The sequence below is a fragment of the Calonectris borealis genome, chromosome 1 (genome assembly GCF_964195595.1).
Source record: "Calonectris borealis chromosome 1, bCalBor7.hap1.2, whole genome shotgun sequence".
NCBI classification, from domain to species: Eukaryota; Metazoa; Chordata; class Aves; order Procellariiformes; family Procellariidae; genus Calonectris; species Calonectris borealis.
Genome location: NC_134312.1, coordinates 68,074,013 through 68,095,398, shown reverse-complemented (window position 1 = coordinate 68,095,398; position 21,386 = coordinate 68,074,013). Strand labels below are relative to the sequence as shown.

General features: G+C 52.3%; 1 protein-coding gene across 39 annotated transcripts in view; it reads left to right on the top strand.

Moving 5' to 3' along the window:
* Window positions 1-510: 510 nt before the first annotated feature.
* LOC142086151 (sodium- and chloride-dependent GABA transporter 2) overlaps window positions 511-21,386 on the top strand; it is a 36,058-nt gene continuing 15,182 nt past the window's right edge. For 22 of the 39 annotated variants that reach the window (XR_012675042.1, XR_012675034.1, XR_012675043.1 and 19 more), the window contains exons 1-9: window positions 511-2,946; window positions 3,044-3,274; window positions 3,791-3,856; window positions 5,360-5,640; window positions 9,738-9,872; window positions 10,892-11,032; window positions 11,647-11,731; window positions 14,742-14,874; window positions 18,864-18,998. Coding sequence is in view for 35 of the 39 variants with exons in the window: in XM_075159072.1 (XP_075015173.1) it covers window positions 2,867-2,946; window positions 3,044-3,274; window positions 3,791-3,856; window positions 5,360-5,640; window positions 9,738-9,872; window positions 10,892-11,032; window positions 11,647-11,731; window positions 14,742-14,874; window positions 18,864-18,998 (1,287 nt within the window). In the remaining 4 variants the exon portion in view is untranslated. The other 17 variants (XM_075158953.1, XM_075158864.1, XM_075158800.1 and 14 more) reach the window with 16 other exon arrangements.

Genomic DNA, 21,386 nt, shown 5'->3' with positions numbered 1-21,386 from the left:
CCTGCGTTCAAGCTGGTCCCTGAGCTCTAGCTAGCACAGGAACGTCACCCGTTTATCTTCTGTATGCAGAGCACGGTGTCCACAGACAGTCGTATCTTGCCCCACAAACAGCCTGGGCACAAAAGTGAGGCCTCTGCAGGCGTCCAGTGGGGACAGGGTTTTTCTTGCCTCGGGATTCTGGTCATTCGGGTCATTATTTGGAAGCGGATATTTGCTAGGGAGGCTGTGTCTGGATGAGGCTGTCCAAAGGGCTGCAGTACGATCTTCTGTCATGCGGGAACTGCAGGCTCTTCCAATGGGTCATTGTAGTTTCAAAATATATGTGCCTTTCTGGGAGGGACCTTAGTGGCTCAAGCAGGAGTCAATCCTTCGTGTTTACTTTGGCTTCTTTCTCCACTGAGCGGTCTCCAGGTTGTTCCTGTAATGTGCCAGCCAGTACCAGCCTCTATTTATCCCCTTTCTGTGCATACATGTGACAATTTTGCTTGCTCCAGGCATGGTCACTAAAGCTGAATAACATTTTCAGGCTGAAAAGGCCAGTAGCAGGGTGGTTATCAGATAGAGGAAATGCATCGTATTTGCTCTGGCCTTTGGTTCCCAGATAATATAACGGCAAATTGTGTTCCTGGAAGCTGGGAGGTGGCTTGCAAGATTACACGGCCCCGAAACGCATGGAGTCAGTTTGTCACATGTGACGGAGGAACAGAGGGGGAGCTCAAAGTGGGGAGCTGCTCTTGGTGCTCAGCAGAGGTTCCTGATGGCTTCTTCACCTCAGGAACGCCGAAGCAGCAGCAGCAGCAGCTATTGTGCCCTGGCCACTCCCCTAAAAGTGCTTTGGTGGGTTAGGAGCATAAGTTCATTTGAAAGTTGCTGTTACTTGCAGAGCAGTAAGAGATTGTGTTTGTCTCCCAGTAACCGCTTCCCTCTCCTCTTTTCCCTTCATCATCCCTCTAGGCGAGTGCCTTTGAATCCCTCCTTCTTTTAGGTTTGAACCACCTCTCCGGGTGGCTGGAGGTGGCCGAGTGCTCTGGAGGAAAGAAATCTAATTAACGTTCATTCCCTGCTCAGCTGGATGTAGATGTGAAGCAAGACCAGATCTGGGAGCAGGTCGTGTGGTTCCTACCAGAGCACGCAGGGCCAGCGCTCCTGAGTGTTGGCTGTGCAGGATGGGGTGGGCTGGGGCCAGCGCTTGTGCACATCTGACCCGGAAAATATTGAAGTACCTCATTATCTCCAGAGGAAGCTCATTCCAGGCTTGTTTTGTGTGGGCTATGAGCACTTCCCTGGGAGCGCAGCCTCAGCTGCTGGTGGAAGACTGGGACCAAACTGAAGACAGAAATCTTGGCAAACATTGTGAGGTAAAGAGAAAGATGAGCAAAATGCAACATAAATTTCAAGCGAGCAATCAATAGCCTTTAGGATCAGGATTTTCCAGCCCTCGTCCTGGCTGAGGAGTGAGGTACATTGACAGAGACCCCCCTGGTCCAGCACTCTTGCTCTTCTCCAAAATGGGTCTTGGGGAGAAGTGGCTAAGCCAGCCGTGCGAAACTCGTGCCCCGTGCACTACTCGTGCCCCATGCACCAGCACCGCGCCAGCAAAGGCAGCTTGGCAGCCTGCCTGGACCTGGAAGCTGCTTCAGGACCTGCTCGGGGAGGCATCGCTCCAGCACGGGCTGTCCCAATAAACGGTGGGTTATGGCCCAGCCACGTGGGACGGGGCTGGGAGGAGCGCGGCTGCTCGGGCTGGCACCGTCTTCAGCCCTGTGCTCTGGGGGGTTACTAAATAGGTAGCCTCCCATTTCATACCTCCGGCAGGGGAGGCCACCCGCAAAATAACCCCCTTGTGCCATCCTGGGGGGTGGCATGAGGGCGATGCACGCGGGACGGGTGCCAGCGTCAGCGCTGCCACTTGCCAGCACTTGTAGCATTGGGAGGAAGATGCTCTGCAGCCGCCTGGTGAGGTTCAGCTTGCACAACTCCGGGTGGCAAACGCTGCTGCAAAACCCCTTCCCTGGTGTTCTCCTTATTCATATAAATAAAATATATGTGTGTGTATCTATCCAAATATTTTTAAATGGCATTATCTTGGTACCTCTCAGGATGAAATTGTTTTCCTGTTACTACAGTGTGCATGTTTCTAGGCTTGTTCCTTTTTTTTTTTTTTTTATTTTTAAAAGGTTCACATTCTTCCAGCTCTCTTATTTGTTTCTTGCAAATCTGTTTCCTAAGGTTTTGTTTCTTCCGCTTGGCTTAGATAGGGTTACAGACTCAAAATCTTAGACATTGAGATTTCGTCCTTTGCATTTTTCCCTTTAGATATTCATCGCCTCTGACGGGCCGATTAAAGTCCCTCCCAGTTTCTTTGCCTTCTGCAATTTCAAAAATGTGTATTGAAAACATCTTTTTCTGTAGTCTTAACTGATCCTTGTGATATTTGTTGGTTCTCTTCTCTTCCTATCTTCAGTAAAAAGATGATTTTTTTTTTTAACTTTTTGTTTTAATCTCTCAAGTAACATCTCCCAAAACCATATGGACTTTTTCTTGTTTCACCCCCGAAGATGTGTAAAGTGATGTTTTACTTTAAATATGCTTCGCTCAGGATTTTCCAGCTTGCTTTTGCACTTGTAGATTTAATATTTCCCTTTGCTGCTTATGTTTACACTGAACATTTGTTTTCATTTCAACTTACTGTTGCATTCAGTGCAGTCTTATCTTGCTGGGCAGAAGTCAAATTGTTTGTTATTGATTACACGGTTTCCTATCATAGTCCATTAGTTCCTGTGAATTAGCTTGTCGTCTTGTTGATAAGATTATTGCCATCGGTGCGCTGTAGTGATCGTGGTTATCCAGGGATATTCGAGCAGCGATGCTGATGCGCAAAATAGTTTTGATTCTAGAGATTCTCAATCTCCTCTCTCCTTACACCAATCTGTCGCACAAGGCAAGGTATTATTTAACTTTGCTGTTGTTTTTTAATCCCTATATCCTTACCCTAACTATTTAATAACTATACTATTCACTGTGTGAGATGGTTTCTGTGCAGGGATGTTCTCTGCTTCTCACCATCTCGCGTAATTCCTCCTCTGGAACATCTTCCCTGGTTTCCAGCAATCACCGATTTGAGGACTGGAGCTGACTCTTTTATTTGGATCATCCCTGTCCTGGGATGGGGCAGTGCTGCTCCTGGGAAAGACCAGTGGCAAAGATCCCTGTGTGTGAGGGAAGAGAGATTACAACCTGCCGAATTTCTGAATGAGACTATTTTGGGCCCTTGGTAAGAAGCAGCGGAGAGTTTAGCAGAGTTTATTTCCAGCTCCCAGCCACAGCACAGCCCGGCTGCCCCCCTGGGCATTGCGGGTCGGGCTGCGATGCGGGACCTTGCCCTGTGCCCGTCTCCTCCCTGCCGAGGAGAGACCCCGTGATGGGAATTCACCGTGAATTCGTGTTTCGTCTCTTACCTCTTCCCAGCAGGTCTTGGGGCTTCGGCTCCCTCGGACGGGGCTGCGAGGGCACCTGTGGGCGGTGGTCTCCCGTGCCTCCAGGGACAGCGTTGGGCAGAGAGACGATGGAGAGCGGGAGCCAAGCGGTCCCCGGCCCGGGAGGGAGAGCATGGGCGGAGGCGGCGTAAGCCCTTCTCGCAGGCGGGGGGGATCGAGCCCCTTTGCACTGGCCATGAAATCAGTCATGTGTAGGTTTTTGTCCAGCCCTGGGGGGTGGGGGAAGGAATGTGGGTTGGGCGAAGTCTAGGATTACACCACCGCTGAATTTTTTCTTTCCACACTTTAAATAGCCAGCACCTTTCGGTCCTGCCTTCGCGTCTCCGGTCGGCTCGCGCCCCGACAGCGCCGTCCGCAAGGTAACACCTCTGCCCCTGTTTTCTTCTGCCCTGCTCCCCCCACGCCCCGCACCCACCCGGGTCTGCCGTGGATGAGAGGTCACGGTGCGCTTTCTGCCTGTTTAATCATTTTCTAGCGTGGAGGGGTCCTCCCAGTCCTTCCTTGCGGCTGCTGTCAAACGCCTGCCAGTGTTTCTTGCTCCTCTTCACATCCCAAAGTGGTTTGTAGGGGGAGGGGAGAGGTTGAAAGTGCTGCTTTGCCTTTTTTTTTTTTTCCCCCTCCTCTCTCTCCCCGGATCGGGGAGAGTGTCATTTGCTGCCACTGCCTTTTCCTGCTCTCCTGGCGAGGGAGTTGCAGGCGGGAATGAATGGCAGCGTTAGGCTGGGGCTGGGGGAGCTGCCTCTGTGGGGCACGAGCGGGCTCGAGGGCCGGCACTGTGCGGAAGAAGGTGCCCTCCCTGGCACAAGGTCCTCAGTGACCCCGGCTGTGGCACTGGGCTTGGTGGGAACCGCAGTCCTCATCCTTTGCCCCGCGGGGCTCGGCAGCCAGGAGGGCATCCTGCCCACGAGGAACAGCCTCAAACACCCCCTGAGCTTCCTAAATGGCTGAGCAGAGCTGGTGCCACCCATGCCACCCGTGTCTGGCTCCTCACTGTGCTCTGAGGTACCAGCTGTGCAGCAGCAGTCACGCTATGCCCTGGCTTTCCTGGGAGGAGAGGTGTCCTCTCGGAGGTTTTTGGGGAAAGGTGGGACAGCGGGCGAGGTGCCCACCTACTCTGTGCCGATTTTCTTTTAGCGGAGATCTGTTTAGAGATGGGAGAAGCTCTTGGGGTGCCAAAGCTTCCTGAGAGCAGTACTGCAGGGAGCCTCTGCAGGCAACGGGCAGATGCTTGGAGGGGCAGACCTTGGGAGAGGAGAGATCCCAGATGGCCGTGGCATCTGCACCCTTTCTTTTCCTGCTATTAGAAGGATAGCACCATCCTGAAAAATCACCTTTTCTCGCAGCCTAGTAGATTGCCAGCAACGGTTGCCACCACCGAAAGCAGAAGCTTGTTTCCCTCTTATTTCCGTTTGTCCTCTTCCCACATCTACGACTTCTGTGCTTTTTGTGGCTGTCATTACATGGTCTGTAAAATCAGACCTTGGTAAGGTGCAACAGGGGAAAAGAGAAACCCTCATAAAATATCCTGTCAAGTATTTGATCCTGCTTTCACCCCCCTCCAGCCCTAAGTCTCTTCCCCGTATCTGCCGCGGTGGGAGCTCCAACCTGGCTGAGCCGCTGGGTCTTCTGTGTAACGCTGTGCTCAAAGGATGGGCTTCCAGAAGACGGAGTGTTTTGAGATGAGTCAATTAAAAATAATGAAACTGATAGTGGCTTTTAAGGACTCATTTTGGACTAAGCAATGAAAACGCATGCATGCTCTTAGCACCTTGCTGCCAGCAGGAATTGGTATAAGGAGCAAGAGAGGAACGGTTCGGCATGTGTGTGTGCACGCGTCCTCTCCCCTCTCTTGCCTCCCGTAGCCCAAATTTCTGCCTCGTTGTATGGCTTGTCCTGAACGTAACGGAGGAAACTCCTTCTGAAGGTGGGATGGATTACAGAGTCCCTGGCGCCGTCAGCAATGGCGAAACAGTGCCTGCACACCCCGGCATGGAAAAGGAAAAGGAGGAGGAGGAGGACGACCAGACCCTGGAGCGAGGGCAGTGGAACAACAAGCTGGAGTACGTCCTGTCTGTGGCTGGGGAGATCATCGGCCTGGGAAATGTCTGGCGATTCCCCTACCTCTGCTACAAGAACGGGGGAGGTAAGTGCAGCCCCGGCCAGCCCCAGGGGCGCCTGGTCACTGGCATCCCTCCATGGTCCCTCCTGCCTCTGCGACATCCCTGTCCAGCCCTGCTCACCCCTGGCAGCAGCTTCTCAGCAATGTCCAAGTCATGAGTCGGAAGAGAGGATGCCAACCTGCCAGCATAGTGCTGGCATCTGGGCCACAAACCAGGGTTGTTTTGACCTGGTGGGACGTGGGTGACGAAGCAGGAATGTCCCAGGGTTTCTGGTGGCTGTAGCCATGATTCCCTGAATGGAGAGAGCCCTGGTCCTGCTGGTGAGGTGGGTGGCCATCTGCAGGGAGAGGCAGGAGGAGCAGGGTTGGGGCTTGGCTCTCTGAGCAGTGTGCCTCACTCCAGGCACCTCTTCCTTGAGGAGCACCAGGCACCGTAAGACGGTGGGTCCCAGCAGCATAGCAGGGAGCGGTGCGGGAGGCCATGGAGCACCGATGTCTTTGCAGGCGTTGTGAGGAGCTGCAGCATTTCCTGGAGTCTCAGGGGACCCCTAAGGGACTCTCAGCCACAGGTCCTGATATGGTGTCTGACCATGGAGGGATGTCCCCTGCGTGCTGGAGCCAGGTGGCAGGGACAGGGCGGAGTGGGGGGGTTTTCCTCGCCTCGATGCAGAAGCACAGCACCCCTCTGCACCCCATGGTGCCCCCCGGGCATCCGCCGGAGCTGCGAGTGTGTGGGAGAGGGGACCCCTGCCTCCGAGCCACACGGCAGGGCTGAGGTGTGCGGATGGACGTGCTTGATGGAGAGAGAGGGAGCGGGGCGTTGCTGTTACCAGCGAGGTGCCGGCACATCGGTGCTGCGCAGGCTGTGCACGGCGGTGACCGGGTGGCCGATCCCCTGCGAGGCCGGGTTGCCCCACAGCTGGAGGAGGAGCTGGGCTTGCTTTTGCAGGTGGAGGGTTGCCCTGGGCTTTTACAGGTGTTTATGCCTGCTTTTAGATTGTGGCTGCCTTTTAAGGAAGAAAACTGTTTAAAAAAAAGAAAGCCCGAAGCTTTTCTCAAGTTTGGCTCAATGGCACGAGGAGAGAGGGAGTTGCTCTCCCTGTCTGGTGATTAATTGCTAATTGGGCTCTCCGGAAGGGCAGGAGAGAGGGGAAACGGCGCTTGGCTGGGAGCTGGCGGGGAGCGAGCACTGGGCACCCGGGGCTGAAATCCCCTGGCTTGAGCTCGGGGTAGTCTCATGGGCCTCACTAAACTGCTTTCATCCCAGTGGCATAAAAGAGGATTAACCGCTGTTTAGCTACTTTCACGCCGTGCTTTGCTCAGTGCTTATTTCTTTTCACCAGGTGGTCGGGCATTTTCTTTCCCTGTTGAAAAAGGAGGATTTTTCATGTTTTCTTCTTCCACGGGGAACATTTCTTGGCTGCTTGCTGAGCCGTGTCTGCTCCCGCTGCTGCACCCTTCCCGGGTGCCATCCCGTCGGGCGGAGCGGGGACCCGGGGCCCTGTCCTAGCACCTCTTGCCTGGGGTGCCAGGGGAGAGCTCAGGGGAAAGGGGAGCTGCCCTGTGTGGTTGGACAGCAGATGCAAGACAGAAAGGGATTTCTCAGCCTTTTTTCCACCGAGAAATGGGCCTGACGCAAAGCCCCATGAAGCTGCCAATACTATGAGGAGTCTGAAGTCTCAGGCAAATTTTTCATCTCTGGCCCCCTTCCCATGAGGTTAGAGAAAGGATGGCGCAAAATTTAACTTATGAAAAAAGGAGCAGTTGGTCACTTTTCCTTTCTTTAGAGTTATTTCCAAATATCAAAGAAAGAGTAGTCCCTTACATATTTAACCCTCAGTGTCTGATACCAAGGTCCTACGTAGAAGAAAGGAAAAAAAAAAAAAAAGAAAAGCAAAAAAATGTTCTTTCTGCTCTTGTTCGCTCTTGCTTTTGCCTCCTGTGGCGGGGTCAGGCCCTCCCTGGGCAGGCTGGCCCTGCTGATTGGGAAATACCGGGGAAGCCTGTCTGGTGGTGTGGCTGTCGGTGCCGCACCCCCTCCCCAGCGCTCCCCAAACCGGCCAGTCCCAAGGTCCCACCGCCGCCGCCCCCGCAGGCGCGGAGGGGGAAGGGGCCGTGGTGGAGGACACGTGTGGCAGTGTTTCCCCCTTCGGCAGGGTTCACCCATGGGGACGGTGGACGGGGCTGGGCCAGAGGGACGTCAGCCAGCGCTGGGGGGCTGCTCAGGTGCGCTGATGGACCCTTGTCTGCGCCGCAGCCCCCCGCCACAGGCTGCCCTCCCTGCCGCCCCCCGCGCCAGTGTCATCGTGCAGGGCGGCTCTGCTGGGCACCTCTCCTCGACTTTCCCTCCTTCCAGTCCCTGCCTGAAGGCCGTCCTGCCTGCCGCCCTTTCCTGCCTGTGCGGGCAAGCAGCAGCCCTCTGCCAGCTGAAATGAGGTGGGGAGTGGCGGTGGGGCTGGCGTCGGGTCACCCCACCTTGCCTGTCCCCCCACCTGGGGAGCGAGGGAAGCGGGGCAGATTACAGCCCCTGGCCCAAACACGTCTCTGCAAATCCCTCCTTCACACCACCATAATTTTGCATTATTTCATAGCCCGCATATCAGGACCCTCCAATTAGACTTCCAAAGTGTGGAACCTGCCTGAAAATAAGGGAAACCCAGGCTGGAGAGCTCGACCTGCCACCTCAGAGACCTCCCCCAGCATCCCCTGGCTGCAGTTTAGTTAAATACAAACTTTTATACGAGAATAATCTCTCTTGGAAATAGGCTCCGCTTTTATGGTAATACGATTGCACACAAGCTGGGAGTTGAGGGGGTGGTGTTGATGCAACCATTTCCCCTGCCCTTTGCCCACACCGACTTCTGTTTACTGGTAGGGGGAGAGCATGTGGGCAGATGCTCATCGTTCCCCCGGTGCTGCCAGGTATCGGCATCCCTTCAGCTGCTGTTTGCCCACAGGGAGCTACCAAGACGCTCTCCCCATCTATTTTGCTGATTGCATTTTTTTGCAAGCAGGGGAGGGCTGTGGCTCTGTACCCTGCTGGGATGAGCGCAGGGTGGGACTTCTGGCTGGTCCCTAAAGCCCCCCTTCCTTCTCCCTGCCCCTGCATGCTAGCTAAGCTTCTTAATGAAATCTCTTGGGTTTTGAGTTTACGTGTGCACCGGGATTGTTATTTCCCATACATGCCCACCGACCCGACTCCAGAGCCAGTTAGCATCTCACCGGCACAGAAGAGGCCTGTGCAGGGAAAACGCGGTTAGTGGCTGGCTGGGTTGCCACCTCCGACCCTGCGTGCCCTTCTGAGCCCGCCGCAGCCCAGCTGCCGCTCTCCGCTCGGGGCTACCCCTTTCCACGCCAGCTCCCCGTCCTGCCCCGTGTCCCTGCCGTTGCAGCAGGGCTTGAGCAGCTTCGGTGGTGCATGAGTGCAGCAGGGAGCACGGACCATCTTGCAGGGCTGTCTCCTGTGCGCTGCGGGGTCAAAGCCATTACTGCATTTAACGTTAGCCTGGGGTAATCAAAAGCCTGATGCATTTTATCTCTCCCTGCCTGGTTTCATGACAGGGCTTGAACAGGAGAGCAGCCTTGGCTGCTGGTGTGAGGTACGTCCTTACCTGCACTGCTTGCTTTTCATTTGCGTGTCTGCTGCTTTTCAGTGAGCAAATGATTGAGCAACCCACAGACTGGGTGAAGGTGTCAGTCTCTATCTGCTCCTCAGTGCCTTGGTGTTGTCATCCATGGGCTTGTCAGCTTATTCAGTCAGAATAATCAATGTGAAAGGAGTTACCAACTTCATTAAAAGTCACAATGGTTTTACAGCAGGGTGTTCTCCTGTATTTCTGTACAGCTATTGAGAACTTGTTTTGCTCTTTTCTGCACACAAATCAGGCCTAGAAACTTCCCTTTCCTCTCCATCTTTTCTAAATGTTGAATTTCTCATGCAATCATATCGCACCAGGAGATGAAATGTGAGGAGAATACCTTTTTCCTGGCATCCCATCTGTGGTCATCCCTCCCAGGCTGTCCCCCCCCAGGAGGGACCTGCCCGGTGCCAGGTTGGAGACGGCCTGACCCCAGTCACCCCACGGGGCTTATTTTTCCTATCTGCCACTTGAATCTGCCAGGTGCCTTCTTCATCCCCTACCTCATCTTCCTCTTTACCTGTGGGATCCCTGTCTTCTTCCTGGAGACGGCGCTGGGGCAGTACACCAGCCAGGGAGGGGTGACGGCCTGGCGCAGGATCTGTCCCCTCTTCGAAGGTGAGTGGGGTGAGCCTGGGAGGGCATGGTGAGGCGGGAGGACTGCGGGGTCCTGGGGGGACGAGTGGTGATGCCTTTTCCCACAGCCTGGGATGCCTCTTCCCATGCATCCACTGCTCACCCCTGGGGATGCCAGCCTGGGAGGGCCACTGGCTGCCCCCTTTCCAAAATCGTGCTGGAAAAATTGATCACCTTTCTCACCAAACGGTTCCCATTGTTATGCTGCATCCCGGTTTCCTTTTTCATGGCCATGGGTCTGGCCAGGAGCTTTGCACCCAATCAAGGTTGTCCTCCAAGACCTAAATGATGAAAATGCTTCTGGCAGTTACCTGGAGGAACCTAAAACATACTACTATTTTTTAAAGTCAATGCTATGCCATTTTCCTGAGTTTGCAGATGGCTTAAAACCTTAGTGGTGAAAGATGTCAGCTATCTTATTAAATTGTTAGCAGTCAGATCCACTTCTAGCACTGTTTCAGCACAGTCATCCAGCCTCAAGCCACTTTCCATGATTCCTCTGAAAGTTTTAGTTGGCTCCTCCCCACGTACCAAAACCTTTAGACGCTCTTCCAGCACTTCCCAGAGAAGGTGTGTGGTGTTAATACAAAAGCTTCCCAAACAAAAGTGAAAAGGGATGAGTGAACAAACTAAAAAGTGAATTTTGGTAGAAGAGGTCTTATTCAGCAGGTGGAGCACCATCATAAGGTTCTGTCCAACCATAATCTGCCCATGCCCTTCTCAGACTCCCTCCCATTGCCACCCTTTCACCAGGGAAAGCTGCGGTGGGGCGGCAGGAAGAGGGGGTCCTCGGGGCCCCTGCTTGGACCCCCACTGATGCGGCATGGTGGGCTTTGGGGAGGGGATGATGGCTCTGGTGGCCGCCCCACTTGCATCCATCCAGCAGCGTGGTCAAAATGCAGAGCAGCAGATGAAAATGTTGGGTGAGCACCTCCCAAGGGGTCACCTGTTCCTGTCCCCCGGCGCGTGAGTCACCTGCCTTTGGGGCTCGCTTTCTGCAGGAATTGGCTACGCCTCACAGGTCATCGTTGTACTGCTGAACTTCTACTACATCATTGTCCTGGCCTGGGCCTTGTTTTATCTCTTCAGTTCGTTCACCATCGACCTCCCCTGGGGCAGCTGCGACCATGAGTGGAACACAGGTGGGTGTGGAGCCCCCTCCCAGTCCTCCAGCGGATCCTGGCTAAGGGAAACCTGCTGCTGCCCAGGGCCAAACCTCAGGAGAGTGGCTCGCCCCTGTATGGGAGGGACTGCTGGTCATAGGGGTGGGGAGTGCCAGGTCACTGCAGCGCTGCTGGCACTTTTGGGCAAGAGGCTCAGTTGGTCTGGGTCTTTGCTAGAGAGCACCAGTGCTGGCACTGCCCAACCACCTGCAGCACCTGGCTGGTGCCGTGCAGTGGTAGCCTCCCTGGTGGCTTCTGCTCTGGGCTCCAGCCACCATGGGCACCTTCCTTCTTGGCATTTTTCAGTCATCCTGTGCTGTGTGTTAGCCATAGACCTAGTGCTGGTCGGGACTGCTCACCATGCCCACTGGAAGGAAAAATTAAATGCCATCGTCTTAATTGTCCTAGGTTTCTTGCCAGCCGTACCCTGGAGGGGACTCCTTTTGTGCATCTTTGGGACTATACAAAATCTGTCTCAGAGTCAATGTCAATGAGTGTTGACACTATGGATGGAAAGGGAGGGATTTTTCAGATCCTCCGGTACTCTAGCCACTGCTACTTATGTTCCCTCTCTCCCTGGGCCTCTCCCGCAGGGAACTGCATGGAGCTACAGAAGGCGAACTCGACGTTCAATGTGACCAGCGAAAATGCCACCTCCCCTGTCATCGAGTTCTGGGAGTAAGTAAAGGACAGGCCTGTACCCCCCTTTCCTCTGGGACACACCTTTCCTGGGCAAGGAACGAACCCTGCAGCGGCACCTCCTATTAACCCATCCTTGCCAGAAGAGGACACAAGAGAAGGAAGCTGGGCAGGTCAGAGTGAAGGCTCTCAGGGGCAGCACCATCAGTCAAGGGTAACATCACTGGGCTCGTGGTGTTTGTCTGGAGCTGTGCTGATATGCCTCAGAGCCATCTGACTTTGTCCTTCTCTGACGCTGTATTCCTGTCTCTCTGGACCTTTGGGGCTTCTCAGTCTCACTGACCTCAGTATGGCTAGCTGACTGTGCAAGACCTTACTTCACCAATGCTTTGTCTCCTCTCGTCCTTGATATTTCATTTATTGTCCTTTTCTCCCTTATTCCTCCTCCTTTCTCCATTTGTGCTGCTCCTCTCCCTGCCTCTTCCCTTGTTCTTCATTGCCAGCTGTGAACTTCCTTATACATTGTTTCCTCCTGCAACGTAGGAAATTGGCTGCATGTTCCCCATCCTGAAGGTTTGGTTCAGACTTACCCAGGGTGAAAACCTCAATAAAATCAGTGGCAGTCCCTCAGGGTATAGTGGCCATTACCCTATGGTTTGGATTACAATTTATATATCTGCTGGATTATCCTTTGCTCTTGTTCTGTCCAGAGCAGTCTTCTCCGTGCAGTCCTTGACCTGCCTGGTGGCTGCACCCAGTGTAACCGTGCTCAGGACACGGGTGCCAAGACTATCGGTGGGAGTGACGTGAGATCTGTGGTGATCCACAAAGCAGCAGCTCTGTGATGGGTTTTTGTCTGCATGTTTTGCAAGTGTGTTTTTGTTTTGCGTGTTCAGCTGTTGAAGAAGAGACCTTAAAGCCCTGTGATGTACTGCAGGAGTCCATGCTGGTGATGCAGTAGGTGGCCTCTTTCCTTTGAATCCGTGCTACTGTGTGATACCAGCATGTTCCCAGGAGGCTCTGGCGTGGCGGGTGGTGACTTTTGTATGTAAGCTAGTCTTCATCTTAAAAATAGAAAAAGAGGTGATGTTTTCACTTTAGAGTGACTAATATGCAAGCTATTGTGAGGAGAGAAGCTCACCAAAATTGAAATGAAGTGCTATGGTCAGCTTACTTCACGCTGAAATTTACTCCCTCATTTTCATTGTTTTCTCCCCTTGCGTTAGTTACCGTGAGGTAGAGAGTAGCTTTATTTCTGGCACGAAGGCATAGGCCTGTTGGCTTGGGATCTCTGATGATCCTCAGCATCTCCTGGGAGAACAGGCCCAGTTAAGCACGGAGCCCTGGCTAACAGACTGTGCAAGCAGCCTCTGCTGCCACCGTCAATTTCCCTTGTGCGATGTGCGCTTAGACGGATGGAGGGCTCTGCCCTCGCTGCCCTCAGCAGCGCTGCTGGGTGCTGTCAGCGCACGGAGCACACAGTACCTCCAGGGCATCCCCGGCTCAGCACGGGAATGCTGGTTTTAAACTTGAAAGTTTAAAAAACTTTGAAGTTTTTAAATTTTCTTTGTCTCCTGTGTGCTCCCTGAGCCTGCGCTCTCCCTCTGCCTGCTGCTCACACGTGATTAGATGGCAGCCTCCTTTAGACTGCTTTTCCTGAGGCTAGTTGCTGGAAAAGTTGATGTTCCCATCACTTCTGTGACCATCCCTCTGTTAGTGGGGAATAAGCACACAGGACTGGAAATTTCCACTGTCCGCTGCTTCCGATGCAGCATCTGTTCCTGCCCTCCCTGGGTGGGGAGGTAGGAGGCCACCGTTTCCTCGAGAAGCACTGCCCTGCCAGTGGGCTGATGGCACGCTTCGGAGGCCTCTTCTGGCTGCAGTTCAGTGCCCAGTTAGTTACGGTCCGCTGGCACCCTTTCCCCACTGGTTACAGAGTCCACGTCCTTAGGAGCAGGCGAAGAGCAACACGACGAAACGTATCTGGTGGAGCAGCGTGATTTTTCCGACCCCTCTCTCATCTCTTATCCGTCGCGAGGCTGTGGGGCAGGAACGGAGAGTGTGTCTTAGAGTGCGGTTCTCCAGGAGCGCGACCTTTATTTTGGGATAATCGCTGTCTTTTGCAGCAGGGCAGGCATTGCTGCTGGGCTCCAGGGTAGTGCACGTCCCTCTCTGCCATGGTTTTGGGACTGCACCATGGTGTGTCACGCTCAGATCCATCTGTGCAGTGTAGGAGATGGAGGAGGGCGAGTTCTTGTTTCTGTAAGGGATGAGGAAGATTTGACATACACGTGACATGGAAAGCTGCTATATGGCCAGGGTGAGACCATAAGACCTTAGCTGAACCAAGGTCCACCTAGCCCAGGATCCTATCTCCACACTGGCTAAAAGAGGATGCCCAAGGTGGCCTCTTCTGGCTGTGCAATGGGGATTATTGTGGCCTTGGTTGAGTCTTAGTCATGGTATGGGTTGCTATGCTGCTCTGGATGCTGAGGTGAGATATGTAGCTGCTCCTAAATATGGAAGAAGTGTGCTGTGGAGAAGGGGTTGGACAGCGTTGCTTCTTGGGTGGTCCTGATGGATTCTGCGTGGTGAGTGCAATGTATCATTCAATTTGAGGTTTGAAGCATGTCAGAAATGTAGGTGAACTTTGTAATGTGCATGAAAAAGGCCCAGGCAAAGCTTGTGCATGCAAAGTGCTGCACGCTCTTGCAGAGAGAGAGCTCTTACCCTAGAGGACAAGACAGATGAAGGGTGGGAGCAGGACAGGAGAAGAAATGTCTTGGCCCGACAGGCCAGCACTGGATTGAGCATAGAAGCAAGTGTCCATCCATGCATCATCTGCCAGGCTGGTAGTGCTTTTAAGAGGGGAGCACTGCTTGATTCCTTTGAGGCTTGCAGCTCAGACCTGGGCCTTGTTAGTAAGACAGCTCTTCTCCCCAAAGCCATCAGGTGCTGTGGAGGTGTGGTGAGAACCAGCCTCGTGGTGGAAATGTTGGTGGCCAACATCAGTGACACTTGGATGTTCCTTTGCTTCCCCCCAATGCAGGAGGAGAGTGCTAAAGATTTCCGATGGCATCCAGCACCTGGGCAGCCTGCGCTGGGAGCTGGCTTTGTGTCTCTTGCTGGCATGGATCATCTGTTACTTCTGCATTTGGAAAGGGGTCAAGTCCACAGGCAAGGTGAGTCCTTGGATCAGATCAAGATTCTTCCCTTGATCACAGCTGGAGCGCTTGGTCTACTCATCTTTTGTACATTCAGAGAGGTTCTAGGGATCCCCTGGAACCACCCTCTGAACAAGCTGGCAGGAGCCTGTGGGGCTCAACTTGCAGCAGGAGTGTGAGCCAGGCTCTGTGTTTTGGGTAGGAAAGGATGAGAGCGCAGAGATGTCTCAGAGCATTAACTTCCAAGATGTATAACCCCATCTGGTCCCTCTCCATCCACAGGCCCAGGAGACCCTGCAGTCTTCCTGTTTATGGGGTGGTTGCATGTTCCCTTCCCTCCCACCACAGTGTGAGCAAGCAGCATGTTTTCGCCTCTGCTGGCAGGTGCAGCTGGAAAATCTTTGAATTCATTAGATAGTAAGGAAGGTAACTCTGATGGCCTCAAAGCCCTCTCTGCCTCATTGCCATGGGGATCTTTTTTTCTTTTCGTTCATCCCAACTCTTCCTACAGTTGCTTGTATTCGCCAGCAATAAAGGTCTCCTTTTCTTCCCCACACTAGTCACCACAGAGGTATTTCTTTGAATGCTTCTGGGAAGGGTTGGTGTGACTGTCCAGCTCCATCCCATGCTCCCTCTGTTGCAGAGTGTGCCGCTGTCATTTGCGCTGACCCCATTACTTAGTTTCTGCTACTGCCTCCTGACCCATTCCCAGCCAGCTTTATCTGGAGCCAGCAAGAGCAGATGGAAATGAAAAGGTCTAGTATGTTATCTAAATGGTGTCTACTCTGCATACTTTGAACAAGACATCATGTGTGATGGGGTGTAAATTTTAGCTGCATCCATTTCCATCAAGTTGATGGCATGGATGTTAGCAGTTTCTCCTGCTTCCAGAATGGTCTGGGATTATGAAACATGACAGGGAAATCAAGCAGCTTGCAGAGATGATGTTTTCTGGTTTCCATGGAGTAAAATTAGAAGAAAAGAGCAACTGCTTGCTCTGGTGGCCTGGTAAAAGAAAGCAGAGGCAGTCTAATAACAGCAAATATGATACTAAGATACAGCAAACATAGTGTGGGAAGTGTGGAGAACAAATTCAATCTATTTTAGATAAAAGTTCTAGGTTAAATGCAAGTGCTTTTTAGAAAAAAGGGCTGGAGATGGTGAGATCTTATCTTCTTGAAAACAGAAACCTTCTCTCAGTAAAGCAACAGTGTCCTTAGGTCCTCCGCATATTTAATAATGCAGCTAAAATGATGGCTGTGGAAATACAATCCCACTGGAGAAGAGATGTACCTTAGTTCTGGGGATTTGCCTGTGGAGGGGCAAACACCATGAGCTGAAATCACCCTACTCAGAACAGCAGCAGCGGTTCGCATCCTCCGACGCGGGGACTGCCCGTCCCCGAGGAGCGCTCGCAGATGCAGGAGGTTGTCACAGATGGAACCACTTTGCCGAGGCATGTGGATCAGATTCAAATAAAACCCTGGATGTTGTTGACCAGCATGTGACAGAAGGATCACACTGATCCCGGCAAGGTTCCTAGTGATGTAGTTAGTGCTAACAATGCCTGAGAAATAAAAAGATTGGGTCTGAGCCAAGCACTGAGTAATATCTCATTGGATCCAGATGTTCCTGTTGTTAGATAGAAGTTTGGCACTCTTAATCCAGCAAAACATTCTCCAAATTCAGGCCTCTGGTCTCAGTGCAGATGTGAGTGACTGTTGAGTGAAAAGCTTAACAGGCCAGTTCGCGCAGGCTGTAACGCACATAGGATGTTACCAAAATGTGAATCCAAATCATATGCCAGACAACTACCAGTTTATATTCTGAGCTCCTAAAACTGATGTTATTTAGAGATCCAGCCAAGAATACGCAGCTTGGCATCCTGGAAGAACGTGCACTAGGGTTCAGAGGCAATGGGTTGTTTTTATGATTTTTGTTTTTAATCTTGCTTTCTTGAGCTGAGAAAGATTAGACTTGCATCCTGTCATTTCCTGAAGGAAGAATTTGGTTGTGTGGTAAATACAGGGATGATTGTTAAACTCGCAGGAGCTGCAGATTTGATTAACTGTCACTGAAAAGCTCTAAATCAGAGACTCCTTGAAAATTTGAGAATGAAATGAATGATGGTGTTTGCCTGTGCCGAAGAACGCTGTCCCTGGGTTCCTTTAATGTTCAGGATGCAGATTCAGAGGGACAGGGATGGATCTGCTCACACAGACATCTCAGGCAATCACGAGCGCGCCCAGCAAGGAGGTGTTTTTCACCAATTCTGTGGCATTACTCAAGACTGCTGTGATATATAGAGCAGGGCACATGAAATGCATAGAAAACCTGGAGCTGCAGGCAGAGATGATAATCTAGTAGTGTGGTTTTTCAAGGATGGGATATCTCTCAAATCCTTCTGTCCTTCTGCATTACAAAACTGAATCACCGAAGAGTGTGTATCTTGACTTAGAGGACGACTCGCAGAGTCAGGTGCTTTGGATGTTGCTTTATTCAGATGGGGTACATTGGAGTGGATCCAGAAAAAATCTCTTTTTGAATCACTATTCAAGTCATAAAGATTACCCCAGGGCAGAGCAAAAGTGGTCGTACTGTTCAGGGAAATCATACGCTCGTTCTTGGTAGGACCTCTTCTAATGCAGAAACTGCTTATAGCTGTGGCAGAGCCTGTGACCCCCGCTCAGCGATGGTGGGCTTTCAGTGGATTTTGAAACAACTCATTCTGGATGGATGGGCATCATTTCACATCATTACATTTTGTGGTTCCTCCAGAGGTGAGCTTAAGCTCTCTGGTGCGTAACTGTCAAAGCTGAGAAAAGAGCTGTAGGGTAGCATTCAGGTGAAGCGTGCTGATGCGAATCCTCACTCAGCACGTCCACACAGGAAAAACCTGAAGGAGCAACATTTCTTTTTTGGCCTAGCATGATAGAACAGACTGAACCTTTTTTCCAAGGTGGTCAATAAGCCTTGAAGGTGTGGGAGCAATGCAAAGGGATTAATGACGCTACTTGAATTGCTGGGGAGGCTGCATGAGCCCTTGATATCAGTTTGTTTGTGTGGGAAACACAGAGTACAACCTGTTGTTGTTATGGCACGCTACAGCAGTTAGCCTGAACAGTCCTGAAAGTACCCTGGTAATCCCCAAATTGAATGTTATATTTACCAGACGTGGAGTCCCTGAAAGGATTAGCTGGTGCTAGCCTGCAGTATTCCCCCAAGGGACGTGGCTCCTTTGCTAGAGGAAGGGATTTCAACCAAACCTGAGTACGTCTGCATTGCTCATGGGGCTAAGGGTGTAAAAAGCAAGAGGACACAGGTTAAAGGTCCTGTTTGGGTCTGCGTCCTTGGTGGCAAGTCTAAGATGTGCTGCTCTGCTCTGCCTGAAATGCCCATGTTGGGTATTTGAACAGGGTCAGTCGGAGGCAGTGGCTGAGTCACTGCAGTGGGGAGCAGTGGGCACAAGCCAGTTGCCCGTGCCAGCCCTGAGGGGGGGACCCCAGTGTTGTCCCTGGCGTTCCTTTGGTAGCAATCACGTTTCAGGGCGTATCTCTTATCTGTACACCCTTTCACCCTTGCCACTAAATGCTGCGGAGAAGAGACTTTCTGTGTGTGACTCGGACTCTATTTGGGATAGGGATGTGCAGATGGATACTGAGGGCAGCTCCTTCTTTGATGCACGTAGATGTTACACTGCTGGCTTCAGTAGAGCTACTCTGACTCCAACCTGGCTGCAGCCTGGCTCAGGGTCTGGATTGCTCTTAGGACTAGAAAGGTTTTCTCTGGCTCCAGACACACGATGGCATGTCAAGTTTCCCAGGTGCATTTTAAAATGCATTTCTTTCTACTGCAGGCGACAGCAAGGTGCTCGGCGAGGCAGCCTGACCCATCCCCTGCCATTGCCCGCCTCCCCCAGCCCGGGGGTCGGTGCTGTGCTGCTGGCCGGTGCTGTGTGCTCCGGCCGGTGCTGCTCGCTCACCCTTGTCCCTTCGTCCTCCTCCCAGGTGGTGTATTTCACGGCCACGTTCCCATACCTCATGCTGGTTGTTCTGCTGATCAGGGGAGTCTCCCTGCCCGGGGCATCCCAGGGAATCCTGTTTTACCTTTATCCAGACCTCAGTCGCCTCGGGGACCCCCAGGTAAGGTGGAGGGGGAATTGAATGGCTGAGCTGTGCTTGCATGGATGCCTGTGGCTGTCCTTTCTCCCTCCTTTCTCTTTTCTCACTCTCTTTCTTCCAATTTCGTCTTTCTTTCTCCTCTTTTTCCCCTCTGTGGGCATAAGGCAGGGCTGTGATATCAACGCGTACTCTGGCGGTCCCCGTGCTCTCTCGCCCTTCACCTGTGCTGTTACCTTACTTTCTAGCCTGCATTGGGTCTGAATTTCCTGGAGTTATGGGCAGTGGGATTTAACCCTTCATCACGAGTGGTGCCAGCCATCCCCCATTTCTTGGGGAGATTCCTGTGCTGCAGAGGGAGCCTGTGCATGGGGTGCTGCTCTGCACCGTCCTGGCAGCTCGTGGGGACAAGCCCTGCTCCCAGCATGCTTGCTCCAGCTTCCCTGAGAAGCATGCCGGTGCATGGATGGCAGGAGCCGTGGCACGCGGCAGCAGCTCCCCGGGACCGGGCTGCCCTCCTCACCTCCCTGTCCCCGGTGAGGAATTCCTGCCTGTCTGACGGGAGGGTCAGTGCCCGACTGCTGCTTTTAATCTCTTTGGGACAAGTTCTTCCATGTTAAATCCTGGCTCCAGCTGAGCTGCTGTACCAGCCTTTGTGTGAAGGTGTTTCCAAAGGAGATTAAAGGGTGCCTGCCTGGAAAATAGGCCAGCAAAACCCTTCGTAACCCCATTAACTCTTTCTGGTCTCGCCCCAGTGCTGCCTTGGTTATTAATTCTGCAAATGGGGGCATAAGTGTTGGGGGAGGAACGGTTCTGGCTGATCCTGCCCTCCGTGATGGAGGAGAGAGGATCCCTGTGGGTGGGGGTAACAGCATTTCAGGGGCCCCTGGGTGGCATCCCCGGGTCCCGCCTGTGCCACCGGTGCAGTGTGGCTCTGTGCAAGTCAGTTTGACTTACGGCTTCCGATCCGGGGAGCTAAACATGAGTGTCCGGTTTCCAGCTCCAGGCGGTCTGGTTTTTATCACGGGAAGGACTCGAAGTTCCTGCTCAGCTTTCTGGAAGTCGCTCTCTGGTCAAGGCTGCGCCCGAGCAGGGGGTGAAAAGCCTCGTTTTACAGTGCCAGCTGCATTCTTGCTCTCTCGGTTTGCCTGTGGACAGGAGGTGGGTAGGACAGCTGCTCCTCAGTGTGAAGGTGCAGCAAGGCTTGGAAGGGGGTGAGGACAGGCCTGTGTTTGCAGTGTTTGTGGCTCCATTCGTGTCAATGAGGTGCAAGAGACCTCTGAAATAAAATAACATTTTCAAATGGTGCTCATTCGCTTATGAAAAGTCCTGTTGTTACTGTGGCTGTGTCGCGCAGGGGACTGAATTAAACCACTTCAAGCATGGCATGGTTTTGCTGGTACTAGCTGTGTCCTCATTAGGTCTGTCCTGGCAAACTTTTCCAATTACAGCCTGAGCTTTAGAAGCACAGCTTCCTTCGAGCCTGGAAAATGCTAATGTGCTGGTGGAAAGGCAGAGTAACCCTTCAGAGCAAGAGGATGGCTTATCCTTGACTGGGGGGAGAAAAACTTGCTCCTCCCTCCCTGACTCCATCATTCCCTGATGAATGCTTCACTTCTGCGGGAGAAAAGCAGGAGTCGGTAGCAGTGGTTGCCTTCCTCCAGCATGCTTTAACCACCCTACCGAACCAAGTAGCAGGGCTCGGGGTTTCTCTAGCGTTTTCCCATCAGAGAGGGAAGGGAAGGGTTAGTGCCCCAAGCCCCACATGTGCGTGGCTGTGCCCCCCCCAACTCTGTGCAGGGACAGCGTGAGTCCTGCCAGCCCATCAGGGCCAAGTCAATTATAATTGATTTGTGCTCAGAGGACGGCGAGCTGTAATTGTTTACCCGCAATCCTGCACTGCCCTGAAAAATAGAAGATTCTTTAGTGCCTGGGAAGGGATTCTGGAAATTTAAAAAAAAAAAAAAAAAAAAAATTACCCTCTCCAATCTGAGCCTTATGATAAGGCATCTCAAGGGGAGGTTTAAACAAAGGGCAAACAATATACAAGGGGACAAAATCAAAACTCCTTTAAAGTATATGAAAAACTAGGTGAAAAGAGGGGATTAATTATTTAGCAGATTCTACCAGGGGAGCAGCAGCAGCCAAGATGTGATTAAGTGTCAGAATATCAGACTGGTGTGTGGAAATCATTGCTTTTCACCTGCCAAATGACCTTGGACAGAACTGGGAAATCCTGCTTACGAGAGCTCAGGCTAGCTGATTGATGGTGGTCTCTTCTGGCCATGAAGTCTACAATGCCCTAAATCTTCCTTCACCTTCATTTTCCAAATCTATGAAATGCTTATAATTAAAGTGGTAAATAAAATGCATTTGATAGGTAGATCAGACTATACAGAGAAGCTGCCAAAC